Source organism: Eubalaena glacialis, chromosome 4 (assembly GCF_028564815.1).
Source record: "Eubalaena glacialis isolate mEubGla1 chromosome 4, mEubGla1.1.hap2.+ XY, whole genome shotgun sequence".
NCBI classification, from domain to species: domain Eukaryota; kingdom Metazoa; phylum Chordata; class Mammalia; order Artiodactyla; family Balaenidae; genus Eubalaena; species Eubalaena glacialis.
This window is the reverse complement of record NC_083719.1, coordinates 184,841,303-184,858,176: the sequence shown is the minus strand read 5'-3', so window position 1 is coordinate 184,858,176 and position 16,874 is coordinate 184,841,303. Positions and strand designations below refer to the sequence as shown.

The 16,874-nt window shown below is 60.5% G+C and overlaps 1 protein-coding gene and 1 pseudogene across 5 annotated transcripts in view; both read right to left on the bottom strand.

The window, feature by feature from the left end:
* Positions 1-948: 948 nt before the first annotated feature.
* LOC133091469 (collagen alpha-1(II) chain-like) lies at positions 949-2,396 on the bottom strand (annotated as a pseudogene).
* Positions 2,397-3,418: 1,022 nt separating this feature from the next.
* The window catches only part of NFIC (nuclear factor I C), a 64,530-nt gene continuing 51,074 nt past the window's right edge, over positions 3,419-16,874 (bottom strand). For 2 of the 5 annotated variants that reach the window (XM_061190772.1, XM_061190771.1), the window contains exons 7-11: positions 12,558-12,683; positions 10,603-10,787; positions 9,868-10,015; positions 7,780-7,865; positions 3,439-3,636 (exon numbers count right to left, since the gene is read on the bottom strand). In XM_061190772.1, coding sequence (XP_061046755.1) covers positions 3,619-3,636; positions 7,780-7,865; positions 9,868-10,015; positions 10,603-10,787; positions 12,558-12,683 — 563 coding nt within the window. In that variant the 3' untranslated portion in view covers positions 3,439-3,618. Of the gene's footprint in view, positions 3,637-7,779; positions 7,866-9,867; positions 10,016-10,602; positions 10,788-12,557; positions 12,684-16,874 lie in introns of all 5 variants that reach the window. The other 3 variants (XM_061190775.1, XM_061190773.1, XM_061190774.1) reach the window with 3 other exon arrangements.

The window sequence follows — 16,874 nt, the reverse complement described above, 5'->3', positions numbered from 1 at the left end:
CGCACTAACTGCTACTGTCTCAGCTTTGGTTGAGTGAAAGGCAAAGGAAATTGGGAAAAAAAAGAGAGAAAGAGAGACAGAGAAAGGAAGGAAGGAAAATACGAGAAAATAAAACCGAGAAGACAACAGCACGGCCAGCCCCCTGCCCACCCCTGCCAGGGCCTGGGACGCGGTGCCCCCGGCTGCCCCTGCCCCCTGGCCCCCCGGCCGGGCCTCCAATGGCTGAACTAGACCTACAGGTACAGACAGACAAATATTGCATATATTGGGTTCGGTTTTTGTCTTTTTGTTTGTTTCACACCAGACCCCCCTCCACAGTTACAGCTGGAAGACGTAATAGAACTGGGTGGGAGGGCAGGAGGGTCCTTCCTGCCACCCAAGGCCAGTCTCCAGGGGTGGGGTGGGGTGGGTCCTTTGGCAAGAAGGCGGGGGGCTGCACAGGGGGAGAAGGGGCTGGGGGCGGGACAGCGATTTGACCCTGAGCCAGGGGGACGCCAGCCTGTGGGAGAGGTGGGACGGGGTGGGGAGTCTGGCTGTCGGCAGGGCGGCCGCCCCATGGGCGGACCGCATGGGTCGCGGGTGCATGCGTGGTGTCTGGGGGGCTGGCCTGTGGCCCGGTGAGGGGAGAAGCCCTTGCCCGGTGTCAGGGGACACCCCTGAGGTCTGTCCGCCAGCCTCTGTGGGCAGGGGATTCGGAAACAACCCCTCTGGAGACCGAGGGTGGGGCTGGGGGGTCGCAGAGCACCAGGGGGCACCCCCAATGCAGCAGGAGACATGGAGACGCGGCCAAGGGTGGGCTGGGGGTGGAGCAAACCGTGGGGCGATTGTTCCGTGGATTGCTTTTTTCTCAGCAATGTGATTTTTAAGCGTGTGATTTTTTTTTTTAAGCAATGTGATTTTTCTTTTTTTTAATTCTTAATTTTTTTTTTACAAATAGAAATACATCCCTTTTCAATTTTTACTTTTTATTTCATGTCATTGCTTTGTCTTTTTTTTTTTTTAACTACACGAGCAGGGCATGCAGCTATCTGTGTGCGCTGATATTGTTTAAAGGTAATACTTATTTTTGGAAGGCAAGGCACATCATGTGGTAGAAAATTTCGTGCAAATTAGGAAACATGGAATTTTTTTTAAGGTTTTTTTTTTTTGTATCTTTTTTTTTTTTCTTTTAAAGAGGAGGGAGTGGGGGGGAGGGCTGGGGGAGGGCTGGGGGAGGGAGATAGAGCCAGTATCATTCGCCATGCAGTTTCAGCCGCCGCGAGCTGACGTCAGGAGCCAGGTCACAGGAATCCTCGACTAAGCACCATGCAAAGTTAGGTAGCTGGGGGCTGCCAGGCGCCCCCTCCCCTCCCCCACCTACCCGCACCCTAAGGTTCCCGGCTGAGAAGCTTTCCGGATACCCCAACTACACAACCCCCTGCTCTCCCGGAGAGCGGCCCATGCTTTGGTCCCCAACAGCCACCCGGTGGAGGGGCCCTGGGGACAGAGGGACGGACCAAGGGTTCTTGAACCCCTCCGGACAGCGGGAGTGGGGCTGGTGGGGAAGGGTCTGGGGGGGAGGGGTCGTTTCTCTTTATGATCGAGTGGGTTCGCCAAGCCCCTTGGGCTGGTTTGGGAGGAGGAAAGTCTCGTGTCTGGGGAGGTGGGGGGAGGCTGGCCAGGCCCGGGGCACGGGGGTTTCACCGGGAGAGGGAGGGGAGGGCCAGGCTGGGAGCAGGTGAAGCGGAGGCCTGCCCAGGGCCATGGCTTTGGCCTGGGCCCGGGGATGGAGGTCAGGATTCCCCAGAGCCAGGCATGGAGGAGGCCAGTTGGGGCTCAGACGGATGGGCCGGGAGGGGTCCTTGTGTTTGGGCCTGGTGACCCTAGAACACCTAACACCCCCTCCCAGGCTCCCCACCCAAGATGGCCATCCCGGGGTGGAGGCATGGATGGGGCCGGGCAGCTGGGGTGAGGGGGCACCCGGTGGCCCCAGGTTTAGTGTTTTTGGAGCGGCTCAACGGAAAATGTTTAGCAGATGGGAGGCCCCCTACAAGGCTGCAGGGAGCCCCGAGGCGCTGACCCTCCCTGCCCCCAGCCAGAACCCCCTGCCCTGTCCAGGCACACGTGGACTGCACCCGGCCTGGCCTTCTCTCCTTCTGGCGGCCCAGCTGCGATGCACCTCCCGGCTGTGCCCCACTTCGGCGGGGGGTGGGGGGATGAAAGTGCAAACCGTGGTCCCCCTTTGGGCCGGGAGGCACCAGGGAGGGGGTGTCGCTCCAGGATGTAAGGCACTGGCAGAGGAGGCGTTGACGGGGGGCACATCGCCTTCCCCAGATCCCACCCCTGTGCCCCAGCACGGCAGGACGCTGGGGGGATGCCCAGCTCTGCCCCTTGGGCCCACTGGGCGGGGTCCCATCGCTCTAGCTCTGAGGGGGGCATAGCAATGAGGGGTCAGCAACTGGAGGGGCCGGGTTGCGGGGGAGGAGGTTGGAGGATGCCCACGGCCACTCGCGTCCCGGCTGGACAAAGGGGAGGGGGGGCGGGCGGTGGGAATCAGGCACTTAAACCACTCGCTCTCACCTCCCACACCTCCATGGGCTAAGCGGGGTGGTGGGGTCCTCCCCGTTCAGGGCTTGGGTGGATGGAAAGTCCAGAGCAGCTCCGGGCCCCTCCGCTCCACCGCCCCCAGCCCCTTCCTCGGAAAGTGCATTTCTTACAGTGTGTGCAACGCGGGGCCCTCCCCCGGGGGCTGGGGTGCGCTAGGGTGGCCTCCTATGCCTGGGGGGGGGCGGGCTGGGGGTCATTTGCATAGAGATGTCTCCCAAACCGGGCCGGCACGCGGGGCTTCACCAAAGACCGAGTCCCCAGCGCGCTCTGGGGAGGGGGGCGGAGAGGTCCATGACCGCGGGGCACTCCTGAGAGAGTATTGGCCATGCGTCCTTGTCCCCCGGCGATGCCCGGGGTCTCCCCGCAACCCTCTTCTGCCCCCGTCGCACCCCTGCCCACCCCGGCCTCCGCGGTGGCCTCTGCTGCCTGCCGCCGGGGTCCTCGCCAGCCCCCCAGGGGCTGCCTCCCCACTTGGCAAACACTGTCCCGGTGGCAGTGGCGATGGGGGCGCGCGGGAGAGGCGGCCTCGCTGGGTGTCCTGCCCCGTCGGCCGGGCACGGGCACCAGGCTGCGCTCACCTGGTCCAGGGCGGAGGTGGGGGCAGCCAGCCCTCCCAGAGCAGCAGCGAGAGGAGATGAATAACTTAGGACGCCCCGAGCGCCCGCTCCCAGGGGCGGTGGGGCCTGTCCCTCCGGTCCGGTCCATCCGGCCGCGGCATCCCAAGAGTCCGAAGCGTTGCCATCTTTACCTTTTATCTTCTTGGTTGGGTGGGTTTATTTTTATGTGTGGTTTTCTTTTGTTTTTTTTTTTCCCCGTTTGTCTTTTTTTTTTTTTCTCCTTTTTTTTTTTTTCTTTTTTTTTTTTTCCTCCTGTGTGTTATGTGTCTGTGTGTTTTGTCTTTCGGCCGGGCTGGGAGTCAGCGGGGTGTTCTTGCTTGCTCTAGCTTGCCACCGAAAACGTGGGCCGGGGGCCGGCTGTGCGGCTCCCCGCGATTCCCTGGACGAAGGAGCAGGGCGTGGGAAGAAATCTTTCTTATCCCAGATACCAGGACTGGGCGGCCGAGGGGGACACAGAGAAAGAGAAAGAGAGAGAAGGAGAGAGATGGGGGTCAGGCTCTGCCAGCCACTGCCCATACCCACTGAGGCCCCCCTACCCCCTGGGACCTGGGACCTCTGTCTCCCCTATCCCAGACCTGGCATAACCTGCTGGGTGACCCTGGGCAAGTGACTTTGCCCCTAAGCAGAGCTGCTAGATAAACCTCAGGATGTACAGTGAAATCTGAATTCTAGATAAACTATGGACAAACCTGTTAATGTAAGTCCATCTCATGCAACTTTTGGGATATACTTATGCTAAAAAAAAATTTTTTTTTTTTAAATCCTTTATCTGGAATTGAAATCTGCCCGAGCATTCTGTGGTTTTGTTTGCTAAATCCGGCAACCTCACCCCCGCACCTCATTGCCCTGAGTATAAAATAGGGGAGGGGATCTGCCCACCTTGTCCGCGGAGGGTGACATTTTCCCATTTAATGGTTCCCCCAGAACCCCCATGAAACAGGGACTACTGCCCCCCGACCCCGTTTTGCAGTGAAGAAAACCGGGCTCAGAGAGGTAAAGTAACTTGCCCAAGTCCACCAGCGTGGGAGGGGAGAAGCCAGAATTCGAACTCAGGCCTGAGAGGCCTCAGTCCTCGCCTGTCCCCCTGCCTGGGGCTGACCCCTTAGCCTGGCCTTTCCAGAGGGGGAGACTGAGGCTCCGGGTCAGGTGGCCAGGTCTGCACGGACAGCTCTGGCCTGGGTCTCCACAGGGAAGCCGCTGTACAGACCCTTCCCCTGGAAATGCATCCAATTCGCCTGTGTGGGGCAGGCCTGGGGGTAGGTAACCCCCATCCCCACCCCGCTGGGGTCACAGCGGCGCTGCTCCCCCGCCCCCTGCTGTAAATCAATCGCACCCCCTCCAACCAGGCCGCCCTGCAGCCGCTGGGCCATCCCATCGAACTGGCGCCATGGCTCCCAGCCCCCCACCTCCAGCCAAGTTCAAGTTCATCTTGGCCATTACCTCATGTCTGGTTTCCGTTGGCAACCAGACAGATTCTGGGCGTGACCCTCCCTGGTGGTGGCCGGCCTCTCCTAGGCCCTTCCTCCCTGCCTCCTCCCCTCCTAGGCTCTCTGCCCATAACAGTGGGGGGGGGGGGCACCCTCAACTCAACATCGTCCCCCATCAGCTGAGGGGGAGACGGAGGCCACGCGGTGCCAGTAGTGAGGTCTGGGCTCTTCTGGCATCCCCCTGGCCTGGCTGGAGCCACCAGTGTGGCTTTGGGCATGTGGCTTAAATTCCTCTGGCCCTCGGTTTGCTCATCTGTTGAATGGGTGTGATGGGCAAAGGGCTTCTGGTGTAAAATGCTCGGCCGGGTGGACCCCTTTACACAGGGGAGGGGGCGGGGGTGTCAGAGCCCACAAGAGCCCCACTCTGGGGGCCAAAGTGATGGATGGCTCAGGACTGGGGGGACTGATGGAGAGAGACGGGGGTGGAGGGAATGAAGAAGGTGGGCAATTGATCAGGGAGAGATCAACCGACATCGATTGGGGGAGGGGCGCTGATTGGGGGAGAGGATATTGATCAGGGGGCAAGGCACTGACTGCGGGGAGGGCAGGAGATGGAAGGGCATGTGGTGCGGGGAGAGTAGCCGCTGCAGGCTGGGGGGCAGGGGCGGGGGGTGGGGGCAGAGGAAAGCCAACTGGCCAGGAATAATGAAGGCGGAGGAAGTGCTGACTGGGCCAGAAAGGAGAGGCCTCTGGGCTCTGAGCCCTTTGCACAGGGGCTCCAAGAGGAGGGAGCGGGTCTCATGGCCCCTTCCTTCCCCCCTTCCCTCCTTCTGGGGTCTGCCGGGGGTGGGGGTGGGGGCGCCTGAACCCACTGGGGGACTTGGGCGCCCTTAGTCCAGGGACCGGTGGTCCTGCCTGCGTGGTGCTGGCGGGGTCCTCCACCAGACCTAGATGGGGGGCCTCGCCTTTCCCATAAGCCTTGGGGTCTCTCATCTGTCTGTCACCTTCCGTGCCACCCTCCCCCACCAGCCCCACAAAGTTCTTTCCAACTCCCAGCCCTGGCTGTGCTCCTCCCTCCCTCTCATCCCTTCAGTGGCTCCCTTTGGCCCCCCCAGGCCAAAGCCCACATTTGAGGTCTTCCACATTCAGGCTGTTTCCCCATCATTTCCTGCCCTTGCAGCGCTGATCCCCCTGCCTGGACACCCTGCTCTACCTGACACCAGGCTCTTACCCCTCCCCACCCAGGCAGGGCCCTGGATGCGCCCCCCGACCCCCAGGTTCCTCCACAGCCCCAGACCCACTCTCTCTGGGTCCCCAGCGGGGCCTGCTGGCCAAGGGGGGTGGTGACCAAAGGTGCCCCCCTCCCTGGCACCTTGGTTTCCCCCCCCTTGCAGGCCATTGGCTCCGGTGGTCCCCCATCCCCCCATGCAGGGGTTGACAATGGGGTCGGGGGGAGGCTGGGGAAGGGTTAAGGGGCCAGGGCCCCCTCCCTGTCACTTTTATTAGCTTTGCTTTCTGCAGCAATTAGGACATTCCCAGCCTCCAGCGGGGAGGGCTGTCAGGTGGGGGTGGGAGAGGAAACGCCTGGCTCCCTGAGCACCGGGGGCGGGCAGGGGTGTCTAGGCCGGGACAGAACCCAAAACCCAAAGCGGGGAATCCTGGGGCCACCCCAGCTTGGTGGGTGACCCTGACCAAGTGATCCCTCTGTCTGGATCCTGGCTGGGGCTCTGTAAAGCAGGACACTTATATTTTGGGTGTGCGAGGGTGGTCTTGGCCTTTCAGTGCCCTTTCTGGATAAAATTGGTCCCCTAATGCTCCAGACCCTTCAAAGACTCCCAGGAGGTGCCCAAGGCCAGAAGAAGAGACTGAGGTTCAGAGCTCCCCGCTGTTAGCCCTGGTGCCCTGACCCCAGCACCCCCAGCTAAAGTCTGGGCAGGGAGGGAGGGGGATAGCCAGGTCCTGCCCACCCACTCTGTCCCACTGAGTTGCCAGCAGCAGCCTGGCCAGCCTCAGACGGTCGCCAGGGGCCCAGGCTGTGGCGGGAGGTTCCTTGGGCCTGGTCAGCCCCTCCCCATGAACTCCACTGCAGGGGACCCTCCCAAAGTGGCTTGAGGATCCGAACCTGACCCCTGGGGACCCCACAAATCCCCATACTCTCTGGCTCTGGGGATTTGGAGATGCTGGGGAGCCCTGAAGAGGTTTCTCTGTGCGTCTGGGCCTCAGTGGGCCTGCAGCAGCTGGTGCTGCCCTCTGGCTGTTTTATATCCCGTGACCCCCTCCCCAACACGCACCAGGGAGCACGGCTCTGGGGTCCAGCCACCGCCCTTGAACACCCCCCGCCAACACACTCCCGGCTTGCACGCAACACAGATGTGGACCTCGGCCCGAAGGCGGGTGTCGGGGACACGTGGGCAGGGGCTGAGGCCACCTCCCACCCCGAGGGAAGCTGGGAGCCATGAGTCTCAGTTCCAGACCCATCGAGGCTCTGCCCTGCACTGCTGTGCAGCCTCAGGCAACTCACTCCTCCTCTCTGAGCCTCCTTGTCTCGTCCTCAGCCAGCCTCATGCCCCCGACCCTGGTGCACACTCAGCTGTAGTGATGCCAACCCTGCCTCTGCCGCCCCACTCCCACTTCGCAGGCTGGAGCCAGGGGTGAGGGCTTGCATGTTCTACCAGGAGGCCCCGCCCCCTGCCATGGGCTGCCTCAGTTTCCCACCTGCCCCTGGTGTCCTGGGGTCCTCTGGCACCCCCTACCTCCCTCTCCTGTGGTCCCTCCCTCTGGCCGGCGTGGGAGGGGATGAAGGCTGGGGGGTTGAAAGCCTGGGCTGACGTGCTGTGTGATCCTGGGCAAATCCCCTTGCCTCTGCGAGCCTCAGTCTTCCCATAGGTACAAATGGGGCCAGAGCGGTGAAAACCCCAGCCCCACAGCAGCTCTGCCAGGAGCGTCCCCTGGCAGGATTTGGGGCCATACGACGTCCCCGGGCGTGGGCTCGAGGCCCTGGAAGGGGCTGGGAGGCTGGCCACCGTGCCAGGGGTGCGGCTGGCGGGAGCGGCACGGGACCCAGCAGGCCGGCCTCTCCCTGCGCGCCCAGGCCGGCCCCTCTGCCCTGCCCCTCCCACCCCCCCACCAGCCGGCCTCTTGGCCCCTACCTGTGCCTGATAAATGCCCGTTGGATCCCTTGGTCCTAATCCCACAAAGGAACGGTTTGCAGGGGACGTGCCGGGCGTAGAGTAGGCTGCGGGGAGGAGAGAGACCGAAAGCCCGTTAGCGCGGGGGCGGCGCGGGAGCACCAGAGAGGGTGGCCGCTGCCCAGGGTCACACAGCCGGGCCTTCACACCCAGCACCCGGCGCCTCCGAGCTTGCCGCCCTCCCCCGATGGTCCGGGCACCCCGAAAAGCCCACGGTCTCGGGCCCCCGGGGTCACGCGGGCAGGTGTCTGCCGAGAGGGAAGGCGCAGGATGAAAGTTTCATAATCCAGAAACCGCCTGTGAATTATTCAGAGTGTTCCACTGCCTGGTCCATCCTGCTCCTGCGGCCTGCATCCCACCGCGGGGGGTGCCATGAATTATTGAGGGCGTTTTATTTATTAATTTCCCTCCTGGAGAGGGCATGGGGAAGGCTGCGTGTGCGCACATATATATATGATTATATTTTAATCGCACTATGTTTCGCCGGTGAGTGAATGATTCGCAACCCAGGCTGGGGAGGGGACGGGGGTGGCGGGAGGGTCCCCACGTGGTCTCCACCAGAGCGCAGATAAGTGGGAGGTGCTGAGGGTTAGGGGATTGGGGGGGGGTGGTGGGAAGCAGGCTGCACCTGCAGTTCAGAAGCCGGTACAGGGGAAGGAGAAGAAATCCATGTTTCTCCCTCGTTTATTAAGCGTCACTGTAAGCCAGGCACTGGGCACCATCCCATTTTAACCCTCGGCAGCCTCAACGCGGCAGACGTGATCATTATGCCCATTTCACAGATGAGAAAGCAGGGAGAGTAGGTGAAGACCAGCGCCACATGCCAACTCTGTCCTCTGCACCCGGCCTCCCGCTAAATGTTCTCCCTGATCTATTGCACTGACTCACTCGCCACCACCCGCTGGTGACTCTCCCATTTTGCGGCTGAGAAAACTGAGGCTCAGAGAGGGGAGGACATTTGCCTAAGGTTACACAGGGAGCAAGATGCAGGGGCAGGATTGCAACCCAGTGCCCTGCGCTCCATCATGCTGTTTGGAGAAAGCCCGTCTGCACGTGAGGCTGCCCCGGGTCTCGGCAGGCAGTGGATGCTGGGGAAGAAATACTGGGGTGCTGCATGCGGGGAGGGGGGCCGATGGGGCCCAGGTGGAAGGGCTGGCCCCTCCTGCTTGGGTGGGGTGAGGAATCTCATCTGGGGAGCGAGGGAGAGAGAGACACCCAGAGAGGAAGGGGGTTTAGGGAGAGGCTGGGGGCAGAGCCACCACTGATGGGGTAGATAGACCCCAGGATGGGGATTCTAGGAACCTCTTCCCAGCCTGAAGCAGCCCTGGAGTGGGGTGGGGGGGTGGCGGGGGGTGGGTGGGTGGGAGGTGCCCTGGGGGCTGGCGAGCCGTAATCTGGAGCCACATCCAGAGAGTGGAAAGTTCTAGCAGGTTAGGAGACCAAGCCAGGGCCTCCCACCAGGCTACCACCTGGACCCACATCCAGAGAGCAGAAAGTTGTAGAAGGCGAGGCAGCCAACCCAGGGCCTCCTGGGGTCAGGTGGGCAGGCAGGGTGTGTCCTGTCTAAAGATGTGGCCCAACCCAGGTTACCAGCAGGAACAGGGCCCACTGGGGCCAGTTTCCCCGGAGAATCCGGAACTCTGGAATTTCTATGTGAGATGTCCTGATTTTAAAACCACCATCACCACAACAGATTCTCATTTTCCGCAGACAAAAGGCTTCTGGGGGCCAAGTCGGGCCCTCCCACCTCCAGTTTGAGATCTTCATCTACTGCCAGCTGCTTGTTGCATGGAAGAGGGTTTAGAGGCCCAGAGCGGGGACATGGGGGCCCCAGGCCACTCGGCCAATGGGGGTGGACCCCAGACTTGCCCCTGGCCATCCCCTCAGGCTGCCTTGGCCCTGTGTGGACCTGACCACGTGGGCCCCAGGCCTCCGTCTGGGGACCCACCAAACTCGCCGGTACCCACCGGGCTGGGCCTGAGACCCCGACCCCAGAAGCAGGGCCGGGGAGGGGAGGGGCCCCTCGGGGACGCCTTCCCGGGTGCTTACAGGGCGAGGTCGGCGACGAGCTTCCTCCCTCGGAGGTGGGTTTGGTGGCGGGGGGGAGCGCCAGCCGCGGCAGCCCGGGGGGCGGGGGTGCCAGCATCTGAGCAGAAAGGCAGTGACTGGACATTTTGAGCTGGCCACTTCCATTTAACTGGGGGGAACAGAGAGACAGGTGGTTAAGGCGGCAGGAGCCCCCTCCGCCTCGGGCTGCCGTCCACCCCAGGGCTGTGGACCGGCCTGGTGGGCACGGCCGGGACGAGTTTGGTGGGTGCCCGGTGCTCGCCTGACCCCGCGGGCCTCCAGCATCCTGGGATCGCCATGCCTTCCCTGCTTCCTCAGGCTACTGTGTACCCACTTGCTTTCCTTCCACGCCTCCTAAACAGCATCGCTGGACCTCATGGGCGGCCTAGACGCATCTCCCCGCATTTGCCGCGAGTACGCATTCATTCATCCACCACCTCGCCCGCGGTTCCCAGATCTGAAAGGCTCCGAACACCAAAAGCTTTGGTGGAAGTCTGGCCAAAGGCGGCCTGAGCTCAGCCGTAACCGTGTTTGATTTGGGGGCTTCCTAAAATACCGTCCGCTCAGACATCTGAAAAAGCCTGAATTCCCACCCGGTCTGGCTCCTCCAGGGGCTGCGGACCCCGCCGTTTGTAAAATAGAAGCTGCCCCTGGCAGAGGAAGGGTTGCCCGACACTCGCGCCAGGGCCCCAGGGAGGTCGTGCCCCCCAAACTCACCGGTCCAGGTTGCTGACTGGCCGGATCGCAGGCCAGTGAGACAAGATCTTTGAGCGGGTCCTGGGGGTTGAGGTGAGGTGGGTAGCGGATGGCCGTGTGCGGGAAGTAGGTGGAGGCCGTCTGGGGCAGGATGGACGTGGTGGGGAAGTGCAGGGCCGAGGACGGGTGAGGGCTCCGGGCGATCCCTGTGGAGAGGAGGGGGCAGTGGTCACCGGGGGCTCCCGCCAGGCCGCCCTGTCTCTGGGTGACTGTGCTTGTGGGTGTGTGTCACGCCCACGCTGCGGCACCTTTAATAATACGAGTATGTGGAGACCCAGTGGCATCTGCCATGACCGGGCCCTGCTGTCATTTACACGCCCAGATGCGATGACTCTACTGTGACCCCACAGAGTTCTGGCGTCACCCCTTTGAGCGTTTTTATTTATTTATATTTTTTAAAATTTATTTATTTTTGGATTGCAGGATCTTAGTTCCCCAACCAGGGATTGAACCTGGGCCCTCGGCAGTGAAACCGCTGAGTCCTAACCACTGGACCGCCAGGGAAGTCCCAGCACGTCTTTTTTTAAGGCAGAGGATGACCGTGGCTCTCAGAGGGAATGTCCTCTGCCCCAGTCACAGAGCAAGCAGGTGGCAGACCTGGGGTTCGAGCCCAGCCTGACTGGCCACACCCTGACCCGGGGCTCGGCTAGCTCTTTCCATAAATGGCTGGTGGGTCAATATTTTTTTTAAATTGAGATATTATTTGCACACTATAAAATCCACCCTTCTAAAGTGTACAATTCACTGTGTGTTTTTAGAACATTCTCATCCCCCTGAAAGGAAGCCCCGTCCCCATGAGCACCACCCCCATCCCCTCCCCCAGCCCCTGACAACCGGGAAGCCACTCTCTGTCTGTGGATATCCCATCAATGGAATCACCCACTGTGTGTCTTTCTGTGTCTGGCTTCTCTCACTGAGCACTGTGGTCTCAAGGTCCATCCACGTTGTAGCGAGTGTCCGTGCTTCACCCCTTTTCATGGCTGAGTAATATTCCAGTGTGGTATTTGCTTTTTTTTTTCTTTTTCTAAACAAGTCAGTGACTTTTAGTATATTCACTTTGTAATTCCAGAACCACTTCACTGCCCCCAAAAGAAGCCCTGTGTCCACTAGTGGTCACTCCCCCTTCCTCTCTCTCTAGCACCTGGCCAGACAGTAAATACTTTTGGCTTTCCAGGCCATAGGAACTCTGATGCAGCTACTCAACTCTGCCCTTGTTGCCTGAAAGCCGCCACAGATGACATGTAAACAGATGGGTGTGGCCCTCCGCCAATAAAACTTTATTTACAAGAACGGTAGCAATTGGGGGGCCTGCTTGGCTGGCTCCTAGTCTAAACTGTTGTGCTATTTTGATGTTTGCCTCTGCCCTGTATGTGTATTTGCCCTTGTATGGAACTAAATCACCATTATCACAACCAAGGGGCAACAGGTGACATTCAAGCTCTTATTTAACTCATTCATTTGGTCCTACGGACAGCCCTGGGAGGGGGTCGTTTATGAGCCCAGTGGACGGTGACGGGCTCAGCTCACATCCCACGCTGTGAGCGTGCTGCTTCCTGTCTGTGTGGCTGAGAGCTCCCGTAGCCCTGTGTGGCCTGTGTGTGTCCTTCTGGGTGTCTGCCTCCTATTGCGGCCATCCCGCCCCGGGGTCTGTCGGTGGGTCGCTCGAGTATGGCACGTGGGGAGCAGGTTGAGGGGTGAGTCCCAGGCTGCACCTCCATGTACAGAAGGGGAAACTGAGGCCCCCAAAGAGTCAGGCCCAGGTGCTCTCTACCATGGCACCTGCAGGATTTCCTGCCCGGGTGGGAGGCTACAGCAAGAGGACTCGTGGTCAGACGGCCGGTGGGACTTCCCCGGCCATACGGGGCCTGGTTAGAGGGCTCAGCCGCCCCTCCCCGCCCGGGGCCCGCGGCGCTCACCACTGTGCACGGCGATGACGGGCCGGTGGTGCTGGGTGAAGCTGGAGAGGCGGGGCGAGTCCTGGGGAGACGGACTGTTGAAAGGGGACTTGTCCATCTCTGTTTTCTTCACCGGGGATGAGATGCCTGCAGGGAGGGCCAGAGGGTCAAGGGCCGGCAGGCAGGGTTGTTCCACTCCCAGGACCCCTGGACCTCCCCGCAGAGCCCCTGCCTCCCCTTCTCCCAGCAACCCATGGGCGAGGGGCTGGGAGCCCACTGTAAGGAGGGGCAAACCAAGGCTGAGAGCTGGGAAGGGGGCCGCCCAGGGTCACACGGCCCACGGGAGGAGGAGTCTGACGCCACACGGGCCCCTGGACGACAGAGTCCGGCCCCCACCTTCTCTCCTTCCAGACATAAGTCGGCTCAGGGCTGCCCTCTGCCCCCCAGGGACACCAGAGCCCTGGAGAAGGCGGCAGGGTGGGCAGAGAGGAGGGATTGGTCCAAAGCCCCAAAGCCCAAGTGGCTCTGTGCTTGTGCCCCCCCCACCACCAATCCTTACCCGGGGGAAAGAACCTTCCCTGTAGGGTCATCGTGAGTATTAAATGCGATACAACATGTAAAGCCGTTAGATCAGGGCCTGGCACACACCCACGCACTGGAATTACTTGCTGCCATTCCTCTGCAGACGGGGGTCTCACTACCTCCCCTGGTGGCCCTGGGGAACCCAGACGGTCTCCAGCTCGGCCTCAATGAATAAAAGGTGTAAAATGGGCACATACAGACTCCGTGGAGGCCGTGGCACAGAACGGACGCTGGCTCAGGAGGAGCCTTGTCATGACATGGAAGACGGACCCCAGAGATGCGGGGCACACGTCCGCCCTGAAGAACCATGAATGCCCCCCGCCTGCCTCCCTGCATGCCACCCCCCACTCCCACCACCCTCTGCAGAGGCTTTTTCTAGTGACAGCAAAGGATGATGACGTGTCTGAAAAAGGCAGAGTCCTTGGCCTGGCCCCTTCTCTGGAATTGGGCTCTGGGGGAAGTGGGGAACTGGAGATAGACACGTTTAGGAATTGTTTTAAAATTCATTTTACGGTGAAACACACCCACTGAGGCCCACAGTGGATTCACACATGGTGAGGGTTGTTTTTTTTTTAAAAAATAGTTTTTTTTGGAGTATAGTTGATTAACAATGCTGTGTTAGCTTCAGGTGCACAGCAAAGTGAATCAGTTATACACATACCTATATCCCCTCTTTTTTAGATTCCTTTCCCACATAGGTCACCACAGAGCACTGAGTAGAGTTCCCTGTGCTACACGGCAGGTCCCTATTAGCCAGGTATTTTATACAGAGTAGTGCGTATATGTCAATCCCAATCTCCCAATTTATCCCTCCCCCTCCCTTGCCCCCTGGTAACCATAAGATTGTTTCCTACATCTGTGACTCTACTTCTGTTTTGTAAATAAGTTCGTTTGTACCATTTTTTTTTTTTTAGATTCCACACATAAGCGATATCATGTGATACTTGTCTTTCTCTGACTTACTTCACCCAGTATGACAGTCTCTAGGGACACACTGCCTGCCACCCCGCAAAAGGTGGCCTCTCAGGCTGCACACATCAGGGCCGGGGTCATTCTCTGTGGGTCGTCCTCGGTGCCGTGGGGTGTGGAGCAGCCTCCCTGGCTCTACCCACTCGACGCCAGGAGCCCCCCCAGTCATGACAACCACAGATGTCCCCAGACACGGCTCAGTGTCCCCTGGGGGCAGAGCCACCCCGGTTAGGACCCCCGCCCTCCTCCGAGGCCTGCCACCACTGTTTCTGGGGTCTCGGGTTGATGGTTCTGTGAGTGGGCATCTGCGTGGGTCCCCAGGGCTGTCCCACCTGGGATGCTGCTGCATTCCCCCCACCCCTACTGTGGCGTTTCCACGTGGGGTGCTTTCATCCTCTGCGATGGCACGGCCAGGGGTGAGCCAGATCTGGGAACCAGCCCCCCGACGGGCACTCAGGCCACCATCTGCTTTTGCTGTTACAGACGCTGCTGCCCTGGTCGGCTCTGGGTGCGCATCAGTGTGTGAGTGGGGGAGCGTGTCCTGGGATGCGGTTGGCGGCCCAGAGGGACCTGGCAGCCAAGCGGGGCCTTGGGTGCAGGCCCGGGCTTTCCCAGGGACAGAAGGAGCTGGTGGCATCCAAGGCGGCCAGCAGGGAGGAGGCTGGCCCTGCTGTGCGTGCGTGCGTGCGTGCGTGTGTGTGTTGGGCTCCCGGCTGGCTCAGGGCTGCAGGGGGAATGAGGTTACGGCTGTCAGACGCTCACTTAGGAGGATTTCCTAGAACAGCCTGTCCTGGATGGAAATAGCCCGGTGTGGACCCCGCCCCCAGCTGCACCTCCACAGGCCCTTCTAGAGCTTCCTGAGATGGGGCCTTCGGGAGCCAGGGTCCAGGAGGGGGGCGGGGGGCGCCTGGCGCTGCAAGAAAGAGTCACCCTCGTGCCTGCGTTCCTGCATCTGAATGTCCCCCGTTCCTTCAACAAACACGCTGGGAACGGCCCCACATGAACAACCGATGTTGGTTAACACAGTGCCCGTATATGCCCCATCAAAACACGCGTCTCTCCATTTAACAGGCGTGCCCTTGACCTCCCCGATCCGAGTGGCCATCTTTCTGCTTAACATACATATCTGCACGTCCGCGTCAAGTATCCCTACGTCCCCTGTCGAAGATACAAACCTTAACGGACGCACGTGCCTGTAGGTGCCCACCCCCAAGTATCTTTCCACTTGCCTGTCACACATGCCTGTCTGTCCCCCGTTTAAGCACACACGCTTCATCTAACAGGTGGGCCTGTACATCCCCCATCTGAGCACCCACCCGTCTGCTTGACAAACTAGCCTGTCCCCCTGCAATGCCAGCTCCCCTGGGGGGCCCACTGCAGCCAACCACTGGGTCTCCAGGGCCCGGAACACAGGGTGGGCAGAGAGTGTGCGGAGTGTACGGGTGGGTGGACGGAGCGCAGTTCTGCTGGGATCGGCCACCACTCACTGGGCACTTACCACGTGGGATGGCCTCCCCCACTACCCCCAGCACTGCTGACACGGGGGCCACTCATCCTCAGCGGGCCCGTCCTGGGCGCTGTGGGGTGTGGAGCAGCGTCCCTGGTCCCACCCACTGGATGCCAGGAGCCCCCCAGTCATGATGGCCAGAGATGTCCCGGACACCGCCCAGTGTCCTCTGGGGGCAGAAATGACCCTCTGTGAGGTCCTGGGGAGCCAAGAAGTGGTGCAGCTGGGATTCAAAGGCAACTCTGTAACTCCTCAGGCCACGCTCTGACACCCCCTCCTGCCCCCCCAAGTTCAAAAAGAGATGGGGGAAGAGGAGAGAGATGGGAGTTCCCCGCTTCACTCCGTATAATAACTGCCTGTGGGAGGCCCATGTCCCCTGGGGGAGGGCCACAGAAGCAGCAAGAGCAAAGCACTCTGGGACCCCCTTTCTGCCCCGCTTGGCTGGGTAATCAGGGAAGGCCTCAGGAGGAGGTGGCCAGGAGGAGAAGGGGCACTCCTGGTCCTCCTGGCCCTGGTCCGGAAGTGGCAAAGGGCTGGAAGCTGGTGTATGGGGTCTGAGAGATGTGGCTGCAGGGCTCTTGCCTGGGCGGGGTTGGCAAGATTTCCCCCAGGCCTCTGCCCCCCCAGGCCTCTGCCCCTCCAGGGCACCGGAGTGAGGAGGCTGGGGCTGGGGGGTTAGCTGGGCGCTGCCCATGGTGGCCACAGCGGAGGAAGGGAGAGAGTACTCTAATCAGCTTAACCCCCTTAATGAACAGCTAATTGGGGGCTGTCTAGACAGGAAGCCGGAGGAAGCCAGGAAGAGGAGAAAAAGGAGGAGGAGGAGGGGCAGGAAGGGGAAGAAGAGGGAGGGAGAAGAGGAGGGGGAGGAAAAGATAGAATTCATCTCCCCACGAGCCTGTGAGCACCCGGAAGGCAGGGGCAGGCACACACTAGGGGTTTGTACTGAGACTCCCACAGGGCGGAGTGAGTCTGCCATCACCTGAGGCAACCACTGGGAGCTATAGGAGGACTGACTCCCTCTGGCATTCCCTTCCAGCTCTGTGATTTCCCCATCGCACACCAGAAGCTGGTACGGGCTTCCTCCTTGTCCTCCCCCATCATGGCCACTTTATTCTCAGTGTAGGAAGGTTGGATCAAGCCCCAGTGACTCTCTCTAGCATTTCCTTCCTTTTAAAATTTTGTTTTTCTTTTTTGAGCATCCTGAATTGAATGCTGGGTTCTTTATTTCCAGCCTTTCTCTTTTTCCAATTAAAGCTATAATTTTTCCTCTCAAGGCTGCT